Genomic DNA, 21,785 nt, shown 5'->3' on the forward strand with positions numbered 1-21,785 from the left:
AGCAGAGTGCCTGTTCCAGCTGGACATTATCAGCAGAGGGTGAGCAGCAGCAAGCAGTCAAATCACTGCCGTATCCGAACTGCATCTCTGCTGTAGCATTCAGAGATGGAGCTGCAGGAGAGACCGTTCTTTGGGATGTTTATCTATCTGATTATGTGAATGTTGACTGGGCAACAGGTTATATCTGGTTGTCCCCAGCAGAAATCATTTGTCTTAACTTGATGTGAGTTAAAATATGTCATCTTTTTCTCAGTGTTTTTCCTTCATTCCTCCCCCCCCCCCGCCCCGTCTCTGTGTTTTTGAACTGGTAGTGGGAGTGATTAGAAATATGGTTTTTCTCCATAATTAAAGTATCTGTTTCAGAAAGACATCTGAAAAGTCATGAAATGCAGATGATGGTATGAGATGCCCTTCCTGAACAGAATTATAAGGAAGTGTTTTCACTAGAGACAGTGCTTGGAGGTGGATGCTGGCAGGAATTCAAGATTCCACACTTGTTCTTACTGTCACATTCTCCCAGAAATTTCATGGCAGAGGTGGTGGAGATTCCCTTCTCTGCAGGCTCCCTGGAACTCTGGTAAGAGAGCATCTCTGGGGCTGAGGAATGGGATGTCCCTTCAGATAGAGAGAAGTTAAAGAGAGAGACCATCCTTTGGTGGTATTTGCTCTTCATTTCCTTGGCTGACCTGTAGAGGTTCCCAACAAAGCAATAGCATATAGGGTTGAGGCTGGAATTAGTGAGCCCAAGCCACTGGGCAAAAGGTCTGAGCTGCAAGATCCAGGGAGAAGGAGACACATCCTGCAAGGACTTAGGGATGTTGAAGTCAATCCAGATGTCCATCAGGTAGACAGGCAGCCAGGAGATTGCAAACAGCAGAACCAGGGCCACCACCATCTGGGCTACCTTCCTCCGGATCTTCAGCCTGGAAGCTGGCAGAGACCGGTTCAGGGCACTTCCCTTCTTCAGCTGGCTGTTGTGGCTCCACAGCCGGCGCACTGTGAGGAAGCAGATGACCATGTTGAAGAGGACAGGCAAGCAGTAGAGAGCACAGAAGAGCAGAAAGTTATATGCTTGCTTGAGCCTCTCCTGAGGCCAAATTTCTCTGCAGATGGGGAACACCAGGGGCAAGCCCTCCACCACTCCAATTTCATCCCTTCTGTTCATGAAAATGAGGGGCATGCATATTCCAGAGGACAGCAACCACACCACCAGGATAGTGCTGAGGATCCTCCGCTGAGTGAAGAAAGATCGGGCATTGAGTGGGTTGTGCACGCTGTAGTAACGGTTCACACTGATGACGGTCAGGCTGAGGACACTGGCAGAGACTGAGACAGCTTGGATGAAGGGCACTGCCCGGCACAGGAAGTCCCCATAGACCCAGGCTTTATAGATGAGGTTGCCCACGGTGATGGGCATGCAGACGCACACCACCATGAGGTCACACACTGCCAGGTTGATCAAAAGGCTGCGGGTAGCACTCAGGCTGGACACCCGACTCCGGCGCTTCCGCGTGAGCACCCTGATGGACATGATGTTGCCCACGAAGCCCACCATGAAGGACACCAAGTACATTGCAGTAAGGCTGATTGTAACGGGCTCCTTCGCGAAGAGGAAGAGCATCTTCTCCAACTCTTCCCAGCCCAGCTCCTGGCTCCCGTTCCAGAGCCCGCCTTGGGTCTGGTTCTCCTGCCAGAGCTGCACCAGGCTGTAGGAGACTCGGGGGGTGGGGAGGGAGGAATTCATGGCCAAGCCCCACCAGGTGCCACCGGGCTACCGGGGCAGTGCCTGTCGCGCTGCGCTCAGCGACCCGGGCATGTTTAGCTGGAACTGGCCAAGCCTGGAAAAGAGGGTGAGCGGGGAAGGGATCAGAGCGGGCTCCTGCCTGCATTTTCCTTTCTCGGGGAGGGCGCCGGGTCGGAAATGGCTTTTCGGCAACTTAGTTGAGCCGCGGCTGGGGGAGCGGGGGGGGGTGGAGGGTGCGGAACGGGCAGCCCGGCTCGGCCCCCTCGGGCGCCGGCGGCGGGCAGGGCTGCCCGGGGGGCGCGGGAGCTCCCTGCCTTGGCGGTGGGGAAGGCAGAGGGGGGCCCTGGCCGCTGCCCCCCGCCGCCTTTCCCTCCCGGGGAGCTGCTCATGCCGCCGCGCCGCGTGTCGTCCCCCCCCCCCCCCCACCCTCCCCGCCCGGGAAAGTTGCGCGTCCCGGTGCTGGGCTGCCGGGACCCCTGCCCGCGGCGGGGCCCCCTCCCCGGCCCCGGCCCCGGCCCCGGCCCCGGCCCCGGCCCCGGCCCCGGCCCCGGCCCCGGCCCCGGCCCCGGCGGCACTCACCGCGCGGAGGGCGGGCGACGCGGCCGAGCTGCTCCCGCGGGCGGCTCTGCCGGCAGCGCAGGACCCGCTGCCACACGCGCGCACGCACTCACACTCACACTCACTCACACTCACTCACTCACACACACACACCCGCGGCGCTGCTCTCTCGGCTGCCACCCGCGCGGCCCCGGCGCTCAGCGCTGCACACGCACGCACACACACACGCGCGCACACACACGCGCGCGCACACACACGCGCGCGCACACACGCGCGCGGCCCCGTTGCCCTCCCAGCGCTGCGCGGAGCCCTGCGTGCGCAGCGCGGTGCACGCACGGCGCCTTTGCAGACCCGTCCTGCACCCCCCCAACCCTTCGCAAGCCCCCCGGCGCAGACACCCACGTCCTACCTGCAGACCCCTTTACGGTCTCAGCCCCCGCGCGCACACACGCACACACGCGCACGCGGAGTACGCAAACATTTCTTTGCACGCACTTTTCTGCAGGTGCCCTGCACTCTTCTCCCTCTCCCCGGAACATGCATGCACAATCTCCCTTTACACACACACCCTGCACGCCTCCACCCCTGCTCACACCCCTCCCCTTTGCACACCCACACGGATCCCCCTGCACACACCCTCCCTGCACGTGCAAGCATAACCCTCATTTGCAGACTCTCCCTCCGCGCTCCCACACGCACCGCTGCACGCGCGTTCCCTTTGCACACTCACGCGACCCCCCTTTGCCCGCGCAGCCCCTGCGCAGGGCCTCTTGCCCAGCCTCCGGGAGCGCTGGCCGTGCCGTGCCGTGCCGTGCCGTGCCGTGGTGCTGAAGGGACAGCTCCGCCCGCGGCGGGCAGGGACCGGGCGCTCGGCCGGGGCAGGACCGGGGCGGCCAAGCCCAGGACCTGCGCGGCTGCCGGGCATCTCTGCAGGCTGGCAGGGGCTACTCCCCTGTCCTCCTTGCGGGGGAGAAGTGAGAGAATCAGAGCTTTGCTATGGCCGCTGGGGACTTCGGGATGGGGTAGTGCCCTGGCGGCACTGTTCCTTCTGCTGGCGGATGTGGCCACAGCTGTGTTGCTGTGCTACGCATGCATGTGCTTTAGTAGACTCTTTCTGATGTTCCCCTCTCGTTCTTGCCTGCAGGTTCCTGGCTGTGACCTGCAAGAGGTCCCCTTCCAATTCCAGCAGTGCACACTCGCAACAGGAGATCGATGGAAGCATTCCTTATAGGCTTGCTGGACTGAAGGTATCTGTGAGCTCCTGGGCAGGATTTATTTGCTTGGCTTGGAGAAGAAAGAGGATCTTTGGCCCTGGGAGGCTGCGATTTCTGAAAGAGTCTTTTTCTTTCTTGCTTTCTTTTCTTTTTTCTTTTTAGCCTGATATGCACATAATTAAAAATCATACAGCTCCTCACCTGAACTCTGCTCCACTATCAGGGCTAAAGGAGAAGGCAGTGAATGAGGCCCTCAGGCAGCTGAAGAAATTAAGATGGCCTGGGGATGGGTATGGAATGTCTTGGGTTCAACTACAACAAAGTGAAGAAATATCCAGGCACTTTAATGCTTACCCATATTGTAACATCTTATCCATCCTCCTTCCTTTGAGCTTTCTATCAGAGTAGAATAAGCAAGTGGTTAACACTGTAACTTGTAGTAGTAGAGACCCACTAGAGCAATAAGAACTCCAGAAAGAAACACAGCTTTTTTGTCTTTCCTATTAAACCGAAGGCAAGGAATGGGAAGAATTGATCATGGAAAAAGTTACTTGCAAAGGTTGAAAGGCTTGTTTGGGGAACAAGGTTAGTTTGTTAAATGAAGCTTTTGACCGGAGGTACTCAGATGAAGTCAGTGAATCACAGGGGAAAGTGTTTGACAAGAGGAACTGATACATCTGCCTGAGGTGTTTATTTTTTTATTTTCTTTCTTGGCCTTCTCAGAGAGAAAACGAAGTAATAAACACAGCCCAGGTGGAGACTGGTTGTCATTGAATGGTGAATGATTTCAGTGGGAAACTCTCCACGCATTTTAGAGTATTTATGAGGAAGAAGAAAGTAAATATTTTTGGGCTGCCTGATGTGAAATGAAGGAATAATCAGCAATGGAGTCACACTTGGGTAGAAAATGTGATCTGGATATAAAGTTCCTCTGCATTAGAATATTAGAATATATTTGCTTTAAGCATGTGACTGCTTATTCCCATATTGTTTTATATATGTGTATTTATAGATCTTCAGAGACAAACAACTTCAACAAACTAATTATAGTGTGTTGCCCCGAGCACAAGGTGCCTATTATTTGATGCAGTGAAATGTGTGAATACTCTCATGGATACCTAAAATCTGGTGCAGTTTCACAGCTGGGTCAAAGCTGGCAACTGGAAATCTGCAGGCAACCCGGCCCTTGCAAAACATTGCCCAGGCTCACTAAAGCAGCCCTGTCATTACAAACAAAAAAACAACAGAATGAGGGTGTTTAAGTTAACAATTTTAGTAGAGTATTAACTGAATGCAAGAGAAGAGAGTGAAGAAATATGAAGGGGCCCTTTAAGCCTATTTTACCCAGGTAGTTACTTTCTGAATGTCCAGGCTAATAAATACAGTTACATGTTTTCCATTGGACTCTATTTGTAAATTGCATAATTTACTGCTAAGAAACCTTTAAAGTTTAAAATACAGATTAGATTACTAAGGTGATCAGTGGTTTGATGTAATTAGGATACTGACAGTAAATCAGCTCTGGTGTCCGTTGACACAACTCATGAATGCCAAGTCATCTGTTGACAACAGATCAGGAGAATGTATCATACGCTGTGTACATGAGAGGACAAGGGTATTGATTATAACAAGTTCAAAGTCACCAAATATCTCAAGATGTGGAATCTTCAACAAAAAGAAAATGCCATGCACAGAAATCTCTTTTCACATTGGTTTCCCTCTTACAGAAAAGGTTTGAAGCGAAAGCTAAATAAAGCCTACCAGAGCCAGGAACCCAGTCTTCCCCAGCAAGGGTAAAGGGCTGGATTCTGATGGTGCAGCAGTGCGTGCAGAAATAACCCCCTGCTCCCACCGGAGTTACCGCTGTGAAGAACTGACCTGAGAGGAGAACTGAATCAGCCGGTCTGGGGCTTTGCCAGGATCTCAGAAAAACTGACAGCATCTCCCAAGCCTCTCTGCCCAAACCTGCTCTGCCTACTTTGCATCAGAGTCCCAAGGCAGGGTGAATTTAGCATCGCTTGCTCAGCACAACGTCCCTGCTGCCACTGCACTGCGGGGGTGTCCCAGGGCCAGTGCCAGAGCTGGAGGTCATGCAGCCAAAATGATCTGCTCTGACTGTCCCAGGCAGTGAGGAGTCCCTAGAATTGGTGCAAGCTCAAGGAAATCCTAAGGCTTCGCTAGTTTATGCTGGTGACCAGACTGACTGACTGTGAGTGTGGAAGTGGAGCAGTTCTTCGGGTTGTGCACCCAGTTACAGTTGGTCGTGTACCTTCCCCACTTAAACCTTCCTCTTTGCTCACTCCGAGGGGGACAGCTGGCAGCTGAGCTTCCAGAGGCATATTCCCCTTGCCAGTGCCTGCCCCAGGAGAGAAGCTGTCCTCAACCCCTTACAGGGTGGCATCTGACCAAACAGCACCTTGCTTTTGCAGTATCTTTCTTAGCTTCATTCTGTTGCATTTCCTGAAGGCCCTGATGTGTCTCAGCTGCCACTGTTTGACCTGATGCCCTGCTTTGGGGCAGTGGGATCAGAGGATATACCTACTTCCCCTCCACCACGCTTGCCCAGCAGATAGATAGGATGGGATTTGGAAGGCTCCTCAAGCTCTTGGATCTGCCCCTGCGCTACATAGGCTCCTTCTCCCCTCTCTCCCAGGGACCCTGCTACTGCTGCCACCTGGACAGGCCTTCTGTGTGTGTTTTTTTTAACATTTCACATATACAGAAGTAATACTGAAACGTGCCTCTCTTGGTTGCTCTTGCCATCAGGAGGGAGCTATGTGTTTGCAATTTGCTAATTTGTATTAGCCAAGAAATGTGTCGGTTCTCTCTGGGAAATTTCCTTTCAAATCTGTAACTCAGCAACGAAAGCCCAAAGTTCATCAGTGCCGGCCATTTCGGGGACCCTCCGAGCCCAGTTTGCTGCTCCCTCTGCTGGTCCCTGCGAGGAGGTCCTGTGGCAGCACTGCTCCGGCACCATGGTTGCAGCGGGGACGCGAAGATATTTCTGGCACTGTGGCCTCGGCATAGCTCTGGAGTGGCGCTCACTGATGTCAGTGCATTGACGTGCGTGTGAATCCGGGATGAGATAAGAGGCCAGTCTTGTATACAGCCAAAGACAATGCACAAAAGAAGCCAAGTGTACTTCTGACTCTTTGAAAATAAAATCACAAAACAAACAGAAGACAGCTGGGAATTGATGTTTGTTGCTTGTAATTACTCTTAGAAGAGCAAAACCCTTTCTTTTCCCACTATTCTTCTCTCTCCATCAAAGAACAAAACATTTAAAATATTTCAAGTGTCCTTTTGAGGATTTTAAATAGAGTCTGTGTGCATATTTTTATGCCTGAGAATATTCACTGCTGTTTGTTTTCATAAACAGATAAGTGCCAACTTCTTTGTCATCTATCCTTGTTATTGGAAGCTTTGTAGATGGAGTGCTCTGGAAGCATAGTGGCTGAAATAAAAAGATTATTTTTTACAGAAGAATTTGTCTGATACGATGTTTGCTGACTCAAGAACGATGATACACCATTTTGGCATTAGCGTGATTGAAAATCTGTCTCTCGAATATCTTTTCTCTTGGATTGTGCAGAAGCGCAGGCAAGCAGTAACCTGGGGAAATCCAGAGGAATATAGGACTAAGTGGACTGAATTTACCCCTGAAAGGACCTTGTTTGAAAATGGAACCACCAAGTAAATTCAATCCTGTCTCATCCAAAGGAAAGTCATAGAGTGGAGATGGACTGCACAACAAAATAGTTTTTAGTAGAAATCAGTGTTGTAGATCCCTAACTCATAGCCCAAATGTACAGACAAGATTTTGAGGTGATATTGAGTTCCTGCTAAGTACAAACATCTTTTTCACTAAATCTGTCCTATCAAAAAGACCATTTTGTCTTATAATCTGAAGGGATTTTCAATGAGGGCCAGTCTTTTCTTGTCATGGGCCACATAGCTGCCTTCAAAAGGAAGGGGAACTTGGTGAAAAGCTCCTGCTCTAACACCCTGTCTCTGTGACTCAGCTTTTCAGCTGGAGGGGCTTGTGTTCGAGGAAGAGGTGCACTCAGGAGGAAACAGGGATTTGGCAATATTTAAACTCTATTTCCTAAAAAAAAAAGGATTTCAAGCCTTTGAGAAGTTAACAGAGGCTAGAACTTAGCAATTGCCCTGAAAACTTATCTCTGAGAGTGACAGGTGAAAGATCAGGCACATCCCCAGGGGGAGGTAGCTTGCGTGCTAAGCAGCCACCTGAAACCCTGCCTGCAGCTGGCCCTTCTCCCCCCTGAGCTGCCATCCAGGATCAGTTGAAGCAGTGGTGGGATTTTCTCTTTGTTTGTGTCTTGTATGGCCAATTCTTTCTCTTAGTCAATACAGGAACCATCAACCCCGTGGAGAAATAATTAAAGCCAGCCTGCAAGTCAAGCCCAAGCAACCAGACTTGGCTATTTGCAGGAACCTGATGGCCTGAGCAGGTCTACGGGTCTCCAGTTTCATCCTGCTGTAATCCTAGTGATCCAGGCAGTTTCTCACTGGTGCTGCCAAAAAGAGAGGCAGATAAAACAGTGTCAGAGTAGTGGCTGCTGAGGCAGTCCTCCATCCTGACACCTGAATTTGCTGTAGATTTGCATGATAATCCTGCTGCCATGGCACTCTATATCCAGGTGCAACAGGCAGTAAAGAGCTCTTTACATAACAAAGCTGTTTCAGTTCCACCAGCTGATTGCCATCTGGGGGAAGTCGCTGACAAAGGCTTTAAATTTGCCACTGTTTGCTTCTTCCCAGCTGTAGCTGCTTGCAGAAGCTGAGGGGAAGTGTAGAAAGGCAGGAAGGAAAGGTTCTGAGAAAAATGCTGCTAGAACCTAAATATGTTATCATCAGGGAGGAGATTTGGAGAGCAGAGAGATTTTAGAGAATACAACAGGATAGAGCAAGTTTGTCTTTCTGAGCAAGATGATTTGCTCTCAGCCTAGATGATCCTTTGGAGGTAGCTGTTGCTGACTGGGGTCAGGTTGCAATAAGAATTAGAACTCGAGCGTTTTATATATAAAAAAAAAAAGTGCTTGGCAATCAAATGCTGTGTGTTTAAAAATAAGCCTTGTTTAGTCTGTGTTCCTAATCAGAAGACCCTTAGGATTTTTGCTGTGTGGACTCAAAAGGGAGATTGCTTAGGTGGAAGGGCAAGATGTGACTGTGAATCTGAATGCTCTACAGCAGCCTGCTCTAATGTTTTGATAAAAAAAAAATCTGAGAGGTTTTATTTATTTTGGGAACCCTTTTAAAAGGAGTCTTCACAATTGGAGTCATAGAAAATCAGATAGCTAGGGACTCTGAGAGGCTGCTAAACTCTGTCAGGATCAGTTACAAACTTCTTCCTTCTAGGAATACTGTATAACCTCTCTTTGTTCAGTGACTCATCTGGAAAGACTCGGGCAATTTGCTGTAAGTACAATCAGTGCTCTCTCATCACCACTGACCATGTCAGTCTTTCTGGTTCCAGTGCATGTTCACAGCGCAGCTTCAAGAAATGAAGTGTGACAATAGCTAGAGCTTAGCACAAAGGCTGAGGTTAGAAGTTGAAATAACTGCGCTTTAGTTTTGCTCCCAGCTTTCAAAACCAGCAGGCTCTTGATGCAATACATCACACAGCAATTGCTAAACCCTTGCTTTGGGCAGGTCATGCATCAAGGAAGGGAAAGAAAATGAATTGATGTTTTTGGCTCTTTGACCATTGCTTGGGTTGGAGCATGAAACAAGGAAGCTAAAAGAAATACTAATTACTAGCTGAGTGTACAGCAGAGATGACTATTAACAGGTGATTTGCAATGGAGCCTGATAGCTCATTAAGTTTATTTGGCAACATCTGACAACAAAAAGGCCCAGGTGAACCAACTTATAAGACATGAGCTACAAGATAAGAATGCTAGACTGGAAGCAAGAATATCTAGTCACTCTTTCAGGCCTTGCTTCTATACTTTCCTGTGATGCATGGCAAACCACAGCTCTGTTTTCTCCTTTCTGTCCTCCTTTCCGTCAAGTGCTTTGGTTTCCTCACTTTTTCAAGAGTATTATGATGCTTCCTTCCCTTCATAGCTTATCTAGATCTGAATGGATGAAAAATGCTATATAAGACCCAGACAGTCCTTATGACTGTGTGTCATGGGGCAGAGAAAGAGTCCTGGTCTCGATAGGCTATTAGCTTGTGCTCTAGTAGTCAGAAATTTGATTAGCGTTATTTAGCTTGAAGAAATAATGTGATAGACTGTGTCCAGCTGTTGTGGCAAGGAGGTCATGAACAGACTGCAGAATCAAGGTCAACGAACTTGGATCTTGTCATGCTAATTCCTGACATCCTTTCCTTGGGCAGTGGTGATACACAACTGTCAGGAAAAGGGGTACCAATTCCTTAATTTCTGTATCAGATCCTTTCTTTCAGAAAATCATCCCTATTCAGGCTACATTTAATCTCTGCAGCTGGTATTTGCCACTGTGCTTGAAAGATCAGAGCTGAGATGTACCTTCCCATCTGAGCCAGCTCTGGACAGACAGCCCAGCTCTGAGTTAAAACAGCTTTGTAAAGCTGTCTGTAAATGCAATGAAAGAAATACACCTCTTTCCATCAGAGACTCTTTTCCAGCTGCAAACTGGGTCTGGCCTCAGAACTGCTTCTCCCCACTGCTCCCAGCAGGAGCTGTGAATTGCTTCTCCTTCCACCCTGTTTTCTCACATACCCTTCGGAAAAATGCTGAACGCTCCTCCGTCATGTTCTGCAATCCTGTTGGCGAACACTGACTCCTGAGGAGTTTAAGGAGTTTGGCAGCCCACATATTAAATAAGCATCCCCCTAGATAAGGGCTCAGAAGTGTTTGGACTGAGTGGAAGGAAGCTCGTAGCTATTAAAATCTGCTCTTCCCAGCAGCTATTTCTGTGTCAATGTGTTGGGGAAAACCAAGGCCTTTGTGGAGGTGGGAAAGCAGAGATGCTGCAGAGCAAGGATCAGCAACATGCAGACTACATCACAGCACATGGTTACTGAAGATCAGTGAAGAGGTGAGGAGCTCTGCACTTCTGCTGGGTGGAGACAAAAAAAAAAGACAATTAAAATGAGAGGAGAAAGGGAATGATTAGATAGTAATATCTCTTGCCATCATCCTGCTTTTCTTAGCCACAACTGCTCTCAGAACTGTACTCTAACTATGTATGTGTGGCTAAACCACCACCATTGAAGGTATCTTTTTTTATCTTTTTTTTTTCAGAAATGGCCATCTCTCTTTTCTTTTTCTTTTTTTTCTTTTTCTTTTTTTCTTTTTTTTTTTAAAAAGTATAGATTCAGAAAATGAGTATGAGGCAGAGGAAACCTGTATAACTTTCTCCCTTTCTCATGCTTGCCTAGAAGTCTTTTCCATTGCATTGGCAATGAGTCCTTGCTCCTCTTCACATTGCCTTTCCTATCTCAGGGTGGGACTCAGCGTCTGATATTCAAGTGTCCCTTGCTAAGACTGGCAGGGAGAACGTCACTCATTCAGATGTCTCCAGGCTGCTGCTCTGCAGATTTAACAGTCACTGATGTGGTAAGCAAATCACTTTTGCTTACCAATCTGTGAGGAAATTGCCAGTGCTTGTTACCGGGCGCATGTGATGATTGTCAGGAGTGTCAGTGGCACCGAGGGATGCTCTCCTGGAGCGCTGCAGCACTGCGAGAGGGCCAGAGGCCACCTTGGCCCTGGGAGTCTTGGCAGAGATCAAGCACGAGGGATTGTAAGCCTGCTTTCCTCTCACTGATGGGGACAAGCCCGTGTGTTTCACTTCACTCTGCAGCTCCTGTCCAAATGAGGAAAATCAATTCACAAGAGTGAAGACTTCTTCGTAGCATTAGCCAAAAGCAGACTTTGCTTTATTTAGTGACTTTTCCAACCACCCTGAGAGTTATCCCAGTTTCTGATCCTCCTCTGGCAGGAGGAAGATAGGCACTGTTTGGGCTCCCAGATGCCACATCTGGGTTTCTCTAGAAGTGGTGAGGAGCACTTGGAACAGTCCCAGAACCGCCAGGTTGAAGGAGAGCAGGAAGGAGGAAGGACTACTCAGCCCCAGGACTGTAGACAGTGTAGTCCTGCAAAGGTGCCGTTTTGTCCAGATGAAAAAGGGAATAGCCCTTGGGAGCAGCCCCATGCAATGACAGGTCTCTTCTTGCCTCTTTCTCCCTGCTTTGCCTCATAAGGTTCATATCTCTGAGGTGTCCCTCTCCAGTTTGTGTAAACAGTAAGGGCAGCAATGGCTGTTTTATAGGCTGGTCCTATCAAGGACAGTCTTGATAGCCTCATCCAGTAATTGCTCTCTCTGGAAGCCGTTTAGCCTGGCTCCTGTGCTGTTGCTCAGCTGTTCCACTGCAAAAATATAAATTTGGCCTCTAGGTTAGGAAATGAAACTTCAGATCCTTCCAGGGCTGCAACCCCCTGGCTGGCTCTGCTCCTTCTCCTTCAGAAAGTCTTGAACTCTTTAAAAATACTCTGGGCTGGGGCTAGTTCTTCTCTATTGGTTCCCTTCCTAGTTTCAGGACCCAGGTCACTAATACGAAAGCACAAAACTTGGGAAAAGAGGATTGATTTGTTCTTTCCTGTAGCCTGAATACTAGTATGTGGTGCCTTTGAGCCATCATCGATGTGCCAACCCACCTCTTCAGCTCCAGAGAATATAATTGACCATCATGATTGTATGGCTTCACTTTTCTCTGGGGCAGGTGAGGGTGACTAACTTGGAGGGCATCTCCTATTCCCAATAAAACTCTGCAAGGCAACTTTAAACTCTCAGCTCTTTGGTTTTCCTCCCAGAGATGCCCCACAGCCTCGCTCCTTGCAGCTGCATCAGCCTTTCTTCCTAGAAGTGTGGCAAGCTGCAGCTAGGGGCTCTGAAGACCCCTCCACTGCTTGGCTTGGAGTTTCCTGCCACAGGAGGATGCGGTGGAAATGCTGGCCCGAACGGCAGCTCTGTGGATGTGTCAGGAGCAATTGGGTTCTCTCTCTGTGCAGATGGTAATTGAGTGAGATCAGCCTCCGGCACAAGCTGCGGTGAATGTGTTCAGGAGTCGTGGCATAATCTTTGCTGCTGCTTGATTTCTTGTGGCATCTCTTTATTTGTACTTGAAATATTTTTGCCTCGTTTGTCTCAGGTCCTTTGTACTCAGTTCTGGAGTAAATGAAATTGTGGCATATTTCTGCATTCGTGGTTATAGACGGAGTCTACTGCTGTGTGAGTATAAAGTACTAGCCTTATAAATCATTTTAGCACTCTTTCTCTGAAAAAAAATCTCTATTAAACCCCAAACAAGCACTAATTAAAAGAGCAGTTTCTTTCAAATATAGTTCAACATTATCAAATATGACACAGATAACAGATTTTGTCTGTTTATGCCTGTTTTCCTGAAGTGATGGCTAGAGCAGACAGTGGAGTTTGTTGAACGCCTGAGTTAGGTTATGGCAACTGAAATTTGAGCCAGGCTCTGAGTGACCCTTTCATCCCAGCGATGAAAGATTTATTCCAGGCCATAGGAAGTCCCAGATTGAGCAGACATGGAAGTCAGTCCTCTGAGAGCCCGACTGGGGTTACGCTGAGGTCTTCCCCATGCAGTCACACAGATCAGAGATGAGCACTAAGACTTGGAAGAAGGACAGAAGTGGAGACCGAGTCACCAGCAATGGTAATCTCGCCTGGCAGACCTTCCTAACTTGAACCAAGATAGTGACCATTTCCAAAGCATATTTTCTGTTCTTTTTGGATGAAAACAGTACCATTTGGGACCATTTTATGTTCCCATCACACTCTTCACCATGAGAATGGGATGCCTTCCAGTTAGTGTTCTTAATGATCTGGAAAAATATTATAAGCTTTTTAACAGACTCATAAATGTCAACTCTGTGGCATCCTGCATTATGGTTGGCTAAGTGGTCACCTCTTCCTCATAGTTCCTTGAGACTATAAATAGAGGGAAGACTTGAGAATGGCCAATTTAAGGACTGAGAAAAGGCCAGAGCAAAGCTGTGACCTTTTGCTGAGCAGTTAGCAATTTCAGGGATCACACTCAATAGCAAAGATGTGTCAAGGCTGGCTGCTTACCAAGTAACTTATCCTTGATGGAAACAGCTGGTGACACATGATTGTCTTTCCCTATTGCTTTCCATTAGGAATATGGTCCATCTTATGTCTAAGGATCAAATGAATAACTTGGGGGCAGCTGTAATTGTATTCTTGGAGCAAGATCCTATTCAGATTTAATAGTGTGACATTACGCTTCTTTTGATGTCTGTAATTAACAGAAAGTAAATATAATGTCTTTTTGCCTCCTGTGGCCTGGTCAAGGAAATAGAAACATGTCACATTTAAGGAAGATGGTAGAAAAGAGATGAGAGAACAGGATGCAAGGGATAAGTGGACTGCTTTAAAAGAGGACTAAAAGGGAGGGGGAAAAAATAGAGCAGAGAGAAATTATAGACTATCTACAGGAAAAATGGCACTTTGTTCATTCTGAACATCACTATCATAATTTCTAGACCGTGATCTCTTAAGATCTTTTCAATTAGACTCCACCTATATTTCCAGTGCGTGGTCCAGCAGTCATGTGTTCCTTTAAGCTTTACTCATTTTTTTAGACCCACTCTTGAAGTCTGTCTAATCTGCCTGGAGTTGGCAGGACCGAAGCTGAGCAAATATCTCTCAGTTGCTAAAAAGAATCTTTTGAAAATATCTTGCAGTTTGAATTTTATGACCCTGATCTGCATTTAAAAGACCTTCATTTCACATTAGCCCTTAAAGTGAAAAGACAGTGAGGAAAACAAGCAAACCCTGGACTTTGTCCTCCTGTCTCCAGTTGCCAAGTCTTGCTCGTATCACACACCTGGAGAATCGCAGGAAAAGACTAACTCAGTCGAGCTGCTCAGTGAATGAAGTTTCAGCAGGGATTTTCTTGTTTGATTTTATTGGCAAACATTTTTACTGAGCTCCCCAAAAGAAACATCCCTTTCTGTCAGTAACGTCCACACCCACTACGTTCATCACCATCTGGCCAGCTGAGGACTAGCACTAACGCTTACCCTACTGTTGGGCAAATACAATTCCTAGGATAACATTCAGGAGTTGGACTATTCAAGGCAGACTTCTACATGCAATGGCGATCAGTTAGGCTGCTCAACAGCAAGGATGATTTGTAGTAGGCCTTCCCACAAATCTTGTTGTGCACCCTAGGATATAGGAACAGAAGGTCTTTGGTGATCTGGACTACCGCTAGCTATTAAGCTTTATGGCTGATGCTGCCTTAGTATTGTGGTGTGTGATGGGAATGACACTCATGTCCACTATGAGGATGCTGTGCTTGGTATAGCCATCCCTCTACTGTAGAGGGCATGTGATGGGTGGGGAAGGAGGAGAGGTGGTGCCCAGCTGGATCAGGAGCTTAAGGGTGAGAGGGCTGTAAGACTGTACCAACTCCGGTTTCTAAAAAATGCCCCTTTTGGTGATTTCCACTGAAGAAATGGCAATATCATTCAGAATCTGCAGTTTGGTGATGGATGAAAGATTCTTCTGCCGATGCTTGTACTGCAAGATTTTGTTTTCATCTATGAAAATATGGAAATAGTCCTGGTCAGAGTAGATCTCAACCTGAAAGAGAGACTGTGTTACAGTTACCAGGTGGAAGCCTACACTTTCACTGGACCGTGCTGTATTGTATTTCAAATACTTGTATTTCAATGAGCTCTCAGATCTCAGGTTTGGGCAAGCACATCTACAGCCAACTTTAAATCCTGCTAGAATAGACACATGCACTGGTCACCTTTCTGGGCAAAATGAAGGCATAATTAGGTTCTTTGCTTAGTGCTAGAGAAACCGGTGCAAAGCCTAGACTGAAAACAAATGCAGGAGCTCTGTATGTCTGCACTGGAATTGTGCAGAAATCATCTACAAAACAGGGACAAAAGAAATGCTGATGGGAATCTTCTCAGACAGCCAGAGAGGAGAGGTTACAGGATATGGTGCTGGCTGGAAAGGCAGGGTTAGACCTGTGAGGAGGACCATGATTTTGGCAGGGTGACTTTTGCCTGTTCTGAGAGCACAAGTTTATACCCATCTGCACCCCTGCTAATTTGGGCTCAGGGAATGCAGTGGGATGGGGAAGGGAGGGACTGCAGCTCTTTTCTCCAGGAAATGGCCCTTCATGCTAAAGATGGCAGTTCTGCCTTAGAAACCTGTAGAGATATTTCTGAATTACAGCCATGTAACTGAGAGCAGATCTGGGCATCCAGGAGAGCACTGAGCCCAAAGAGGGGCAGAGTCACCTCTGTCCTACCAGAGGAGACCTGTGGGGTCCACCACGTTACCTGGAATGACTCTTTTGCCTCAAAGGGGAAGGTGTTATTAACTTCTTCCTTCCCCCAGTGGTTGGCTAGGAAGGAGTTGCAGACAATTCTGGAGCTGGCAAAGCGAGGGTTAAAGTGGAAAGCGATTTGATCTCCAGGATCACAGAGGAAATTAATTTCAAACCTAAAATGGAGAGAGAAATAAATGATTCAGACCCATGGAGCTGGCCTGTGTGAGATGTCCTGTTGCCCTGAGAAGAGCTGTGGAGAGCGCCCTTACATGCTTGTGCTGGAACTCGTTTCGCCTTTGACGATGACACTCCAGCCAGGACACATCCCCTCTGGGTACAGTGCCTCGAACTGCCAAGAAAGAGTGGGTGAGTGAAACACAGCTGGAGAGGTGCCTGGCTCCATTCTCCATCCCACCAGGCCCTCGCATGTCTTCATCCTCACATCACCTCTCAGTCATCTTTCTCATCCTCTCTTTATCTCCCCCCTTCCTGCTTCCCGTACAGACACACACATGCTCTGTGCCTGCCTCTTTCTCACTCCAAAAGAAACAAAACTCGGTGGTTTTGATTTTTTTCCTCTTTCTCAGGATTTTTTTTCCCTCTTTGATTCCACCCAGCTCTTCATAAAAGACCTTGGTGGCAGCAAATTCCACCTCATCAACTGAATGTAGAAGAATCCTTCATTTTGTATCAACTTAGAGAGAAATGTCAGGGATCTTATTAAAAAGGAACCTGAATACATTCACTGTTAGCAGGACACAAGTTCTGTTCCCTCTTCCCACTTGAACAGTATAAAATCTTAAGAGACCTAAGAAGAGAACTGTGATGCTTTGAAGAAGGGTTTGGAAGGCAAGATGTTGATTAGACGAATGAATGGATGTGGCATCCAGCATGTCCTCACCCCCAAGTTACACAGATGACTCTTCCCAAGAGTTCTTTGCCTGATCCTTCATTCCACTCTCTCCCTCAATCTCCAAGGTTAAACTTGCATAAAATGAGTTGGAAAATGTTCCTTTTTGAATAATTCATAATCTTATTTAATAAGTCATTTTTATAAGAAGTGCTTGCCATTTCACCCCACCTTTTTTAGCACTCTAACAATCTGATTCCCTTCCTCTCGTTAATGAGATCATATTTCTTCACAGGCACCAAGGGCTTGTCAGCCAAAGGCTCCCCAACCCCACATCATGCAAAGCTGCCACTGAAACGCAGCCAGCTCAGATGAGGGCAACAGTTCATAGCCCTTGCAAGCAAGGGGCAAACAATTCCAGCTACAACAGGCAGAGTACAAGCAGACCTGGTCTTAGGAGCCCAAGACAAGCAGCTAAACAGAGGTTCACCCCATCAGATTCTCACTATCTTCACCATATGGTGCTCTATTTAGCTTCCTATTGGGAATTAGGATAAAGAGTTGAAATCAGAGATTTTTCTGGAGTGGTTCTTCTACCCAGATACTAGGGGCTAGAGCTTGCTTTCCCCACTGCTAGCATCCTCTCTTCAACGCTAGCTTTATCTTCCTCAAATTTTCAGTCTTTTTTATTTGATCTTTGCATTTCTGAGCATCCAGTTCCCCTAAACTTATTCATGCTGGGAAAATCTCTCCAGCCATGGCAGCCCCAGGGCTGGCTCTCCCTCCCAAGAGCTCAGCACTTTAAACTCCCTGGTCTCCTCAGTTTCCAAGGCATCCTTGAGATATGCACATCTGGGGGGCAGGAGCTGAGACACCATCGCTGCAGACCTTGTGGCCTCGTGCCCAGTCCTTTCTGGAGGATGGCCTTAGGAACCCCCAGGCGCTCATTTAAAGGCTCTAGCGATAACCTCCTTGTGCCCCTGTGAGACATGCCGGGGTGGCAGAGCTGCCTATAAGGCCTCAAACAGTGAGTGGTGATGTTGACACCTGAGCTAGCTTTACCTACACGCACAGCAAAACACACCATGCATGCAACAGACTGCAGCAATTTCAGCATGTGAAGGGCAGGTGTCTCCGCTGCTGAAGCACCGGCTGCATTTCAGTCTCAGCTGAAACCCTCCCCAGCCAGAAGAGCTACTGTCAGGACAGTGGTGCTACTGCAGATCAGCCCAAGAGTAACTGAGACAAATGTGTCCTGTTGCCTTTTCCTGAAACCCCAAGCACAACAAGAAGGATACACGCTGGGTTTAAAACAACCTGGACTTTAGCAGAGGCGCAGCACCGTCAGCAGCATCCCCGTGTGCTTTGGGATTTCTGGCTCTGCTCAGGGTTTCTCACCCTTACCTGTGTGCTTTCCTTTATCCATCTTCTGCCCCCAGCCACCACCCGCCAGCCTGTGCAGGGTCCTGCCCGTCCCTTACCCGCAATGCCATCTTGGTCTCCTGCCTTTCCACTCTCAGACCGGCAGGACTGTGGGGCAAGGAGGGCTTATATAGGAGTGGCCTGCCAGGAGACCACGTGTGTGGGATTAGCAGAGACGGCAGACTGAAATCTGCTTTTCAGAGTGGGTCCGTTGGGCATTGCTGGGAGATGAGGAGCAGAAAATCCCCCTCCGGGTCAGGCAGGATCAGCCTGCTCGTGCGTTCGGTGCTAATCCGCCCCTTGCGTGGCGCTGACGATAGCGGCGGCGGCTAAGCGATCCCGAGCCGCGGCGCGACGAGGCCCTGGTGCACAGCAATGGGGAGCCAGCGGGTTCGGGCTGTAATCCCGGGGCCGGATGTAAGGCCATCCGAACGCTCCCTGGGGCGACTGGCGACTCCCGCAGCTTGGGAAGAGATGCTGGGAGTCCTGCTGCTGTGCAGCCCACAAGGCAAAGCTGGGGCTCAGCAGGGAGAGAGGTGGCAGAGAGGAGACACTGTGACCCCCGCAGGAGATCAGCCCCGTGACTAGGGTAGGGCTCCAGAAGAAGGCACCTTCTGCTACACCAAAAGGGGATTTGTTTGTTTGTTTTCCCCCTCCTGATTTCTTTTTTTTTGCTAGTCCTTTGTGGGTCAGACCCAAAATGAGCTGATGCCAGCTCTGTCACAGCCGCTTTTCCACCTCACAGCGCCCTTGGGGCTGGTGGGGATTAGGGATGCCGCTGCGCTGAGGTCAGCGTGCCCTGGATTCCATTTCCCCTCTCTGCTGAGGACAATACAGGGATTTGGGACCGGGACGAGGTCTGACGCCTTCGTCAGACCTTTCCTGTCGTGGAAAGGCACCAAGAAATGAGTAGCCACGGAATGAATGATGAGTGCATCCCCGAGGTGTGGAGAGATGCTCACAGCAACCCTGCTTGCATTGCAGGCTTTCCCAGCGGGTCACACTGCGCCACAGCTTCACCCACCCTGGAGCACCACTTGGTGCTGGGAGGGGAAGGATTAGCTGGGAAGGCAGACGGATGGGGCAGGGGATTTGGCTTTTGAGCAGCTGGGGCCTTTCGCCGTGAGAATGGAGCAGACAGCTGGCTGGGGATGTCAGGACATCCCTAACTGCGGGCATCTGCCGGAGTCTGCAGGCAGCCTGAAAGACCAACTCTGAGGACAGGGCAAACTTTGTCCTCTCTCTTCACTCAGCTCTTCATCCAACATGAGAAGCTTTCCTGCCAACACTTGGTGTGTGCTAACACCACTGTTGGCTGGGTAAAGCAGAGTTAGGGCAGGGAGGTACCTGGACATCATCAGCTTTGCTAAGATGAGAAACAAGGAAATCTGTTGTCCCCAGCGTGTTACCTTTCCCTGGTGTCTCCTGCCTCCCCTCTGCCAGATCTGCCATGGGAGTGAGCCCTCTATGTGCAGGAGGGGAGGGTTTTAATCCCAGACTCACGGGGGGCAAAGCGCTGGCTTTGAGGTTTCCCCACACTGTAGCTTTCCCAGGCCACCACTATTTCTTGAAGCTCCTGAGCTCCTGGTGGCCACCATCTGCAGAGCTGCCAGGGAAGTCCCCCCTATGCAGAAGGTCACAGCAGGCCCTGATTTTCCATGATTGCTGAGGAAATCTCCACTCCCAGCTTACTGCATCTCCCAGGGGTGTACCGTGCACTCAGCAAAGTCCAGATTCCAGATGCTTTAGGATTGCTGTGTATTTCCTCCTCCTCGCAGGCTAACTGCATTAAAAACACATGCTGTCCTTCATTGCTGCATGGATGGGACTCTGGAATACCCCTCAGATGGTCATACAAGAATCCATGGTTTTTGTGGTTAAATCCTTCTCGCTCTGTGGCCACAGCACTGATGTTATTTAATATATTTGTTTTGTTTCCATTAGATAAGTGGAATGAGAGCTACTATCCCAGGCTCTAGTGCCCTTGGCAGATGATTAAAAATGCAATCCAGCACACACATGGGCCAGCAGCCTCTCTCGGGGCTAAAAAGGACAAGCCCCAGGCGGAGTTTTGCCCACTTAGACACTTCAGACTCTTAAAAGTTGTACTGCTCCGCATGTGAAGGCTCAGTCTCCCAGCCCCTACGGTGAGCAGCATGAGGGCAGGGCACTGCTGACACAGAGGTGACATCCTTGGTGGCCACAGCCTGGGCACGAGCCGGAGGAGCCTTTCGGTGCCTTCACAAGTATGTGGCTCTGCCCAATAATGAGGATAGGGCTGCTTTCATGTAAAGAAGGTAAAGCGAGGTGTCGCCGCGTGCCCCTGCGGGTGCTGGGAGCCTGGCGCGCTGCCCTGCACAGAGGCGCTGCTGCAACGCGGAGGCTGACACACACCCGAGCAGAGCAGCGTGTCTGTGCTACAGATGGCAGCATCGGGACGCAGAAGAGAGATGAGAGCAAGTGGCTGTGTGTCATCCCTCACCGGGCTGCTGGAGGATGCTGGAGATGGTCCTCAACGAGCCACCAAGCTGTGCATTTCCTCTGGCCATGACAGGAGCCCTAAGTTGCACCTTCACTCCCCAAATCCCCCCTTTCTGCTTGCTTCTCCTATCAGCCAGGCAAAGGGCTGCAGGGAGAAGGAATTGCTTTTGAGACCCACCACAGTGGTGGGCAAAATCAGATAAGGTTTGAGTTGTGCACGTTTGGGAAGGAGCAATCTGCAAGCTAAATAATCACACTGAGTTTAGTTTAATGTTAGCTTTGTGCTAACGAGGTCAATAGGCTGGGAGAAAACTGAGGTAGTGCCGAGCAGGTAGGACAGCTGAAAAGCCATGAGGAGTCAGTGGGCCGTGATGAACCATCCTCCTCTCCTGCGTGAGGCTCAGCAACAGAGCTATGCTGGCAGAGGCTTCCCCACAGCAGGGCTGCACCATGGGAGCTGGAAAATACTGCATCTAGGGAGCTGGAAACACTCTTGAGAGGGAAAAGGAGATTTAGACTGCTCTCATTTCGAAGATGCCAACTTCTGAGGTGCTCAGCGCTTCCCCAGAGTCAAAGCTTTGCTTCCCGTTGGTGTTCCAGTGAGAGCAAGGGGCATTGCTGCAAGAAAGGCTGCTGGGGAAAATGCAAACACAGGTGTTTCACCAGTAAATGATGGCCAAATGCCAATCAGTTTTACAGGTGCATCTTTATTTACATTCTCCCTTTTTTGCCATTGTGCAAGAGCCACTTTAATGTGTTTGCTTAGCAAGGGGGAAGGGAGCACAAAGATGTTCAAAATCTTGGATGTCAGGGGCAGCTCTGGGTGGTTAGCTTTTAATGGCTTAATGTTTCCTGTTCTCTTCCCAAAGGCCATGTTTAAGTGCCACATGGGTACAGAAAAGGCAGATACTGCCTGAGGTGGAAGGAATGTGGTGCAGAAAAGGAGATCATAAACTGATGGGTAGTTAGTTGCAGGTGATCTTTGTTAGCTTGAGACTTTGGTGGTTATCTAACGGCTTATTAGCAGACCCGGTTATTCATTTATCAGCCATTTGGCCAATAATCATCAGACTGGGCATTCATGCACCTTTCCTTTAAATTGTTATTATCCATGTCCTGCTTGTGGTCATTCATCCCAAAGTCCTTTTTCTGCTACTCAGGGAA

At 49.0% G+C, this 21,785-nt stretch overlaps 2 protein-coding genes across 2 annotated transcripts; both read right to left on the minus strand.

Annotated features, from left to right (window-relative positions):
• Nucleotides 1-424: 424 nt before the first annotated feature.
• LOC134147354 (galanin receptor type 1-like) lies at nucleotides 425-1,744 on the minus strand. The gene has a single exon (XM_062588427.1). It carries the CDS (start codon nucleotides 1,742-1,744, stop codon nucleotides 425-427), a length of 1,320 nt encoding a protein of 439 aa, XP_062444411.1.
• Nucleotides 1,745-14,997: 13,253 nt separating this feature from the next.
• GRIFIN (galectin-related inter-fiber protein) lies at nucleotides 14,998-18,211 on the minus strand. Its single transcript, XM_062588773.1, has 4 exons — nucleotides 18,200-18,211; nucleotides 16,138-16,217; nucleotides 15,879-16,041; nucleotides 14,998-15,162 (listed from the first exon to the last, which is right to left on the minus strand). The coding sequence occupies exons 1-4, from the start codon at nucleotides 18,209-18,211 to the stop codon at nucleotides 14,998-15,000; spliced, it is 420 nt and encodes a 139-aa protein (XP_062444757.1).
• Nucleotides 18,212-21,785: the final 3,574 nt, after the last annotated feature.

The sequence above is a fragment of the Rhea pennata genome, chromosome 15, assembly GCF_028389875.1.
Source record: "Rhea pennata isolate bPtePen1 chromosome 15, bPtePen1.pri, whole genome shotgun sequence".
In the NCBI taxonomy this organism is placed as follows: Eukaryota; Metazoa; Chordata; class Aves; order Rheiformes; family Rheidae; genus Rhea; species Rhea pennata.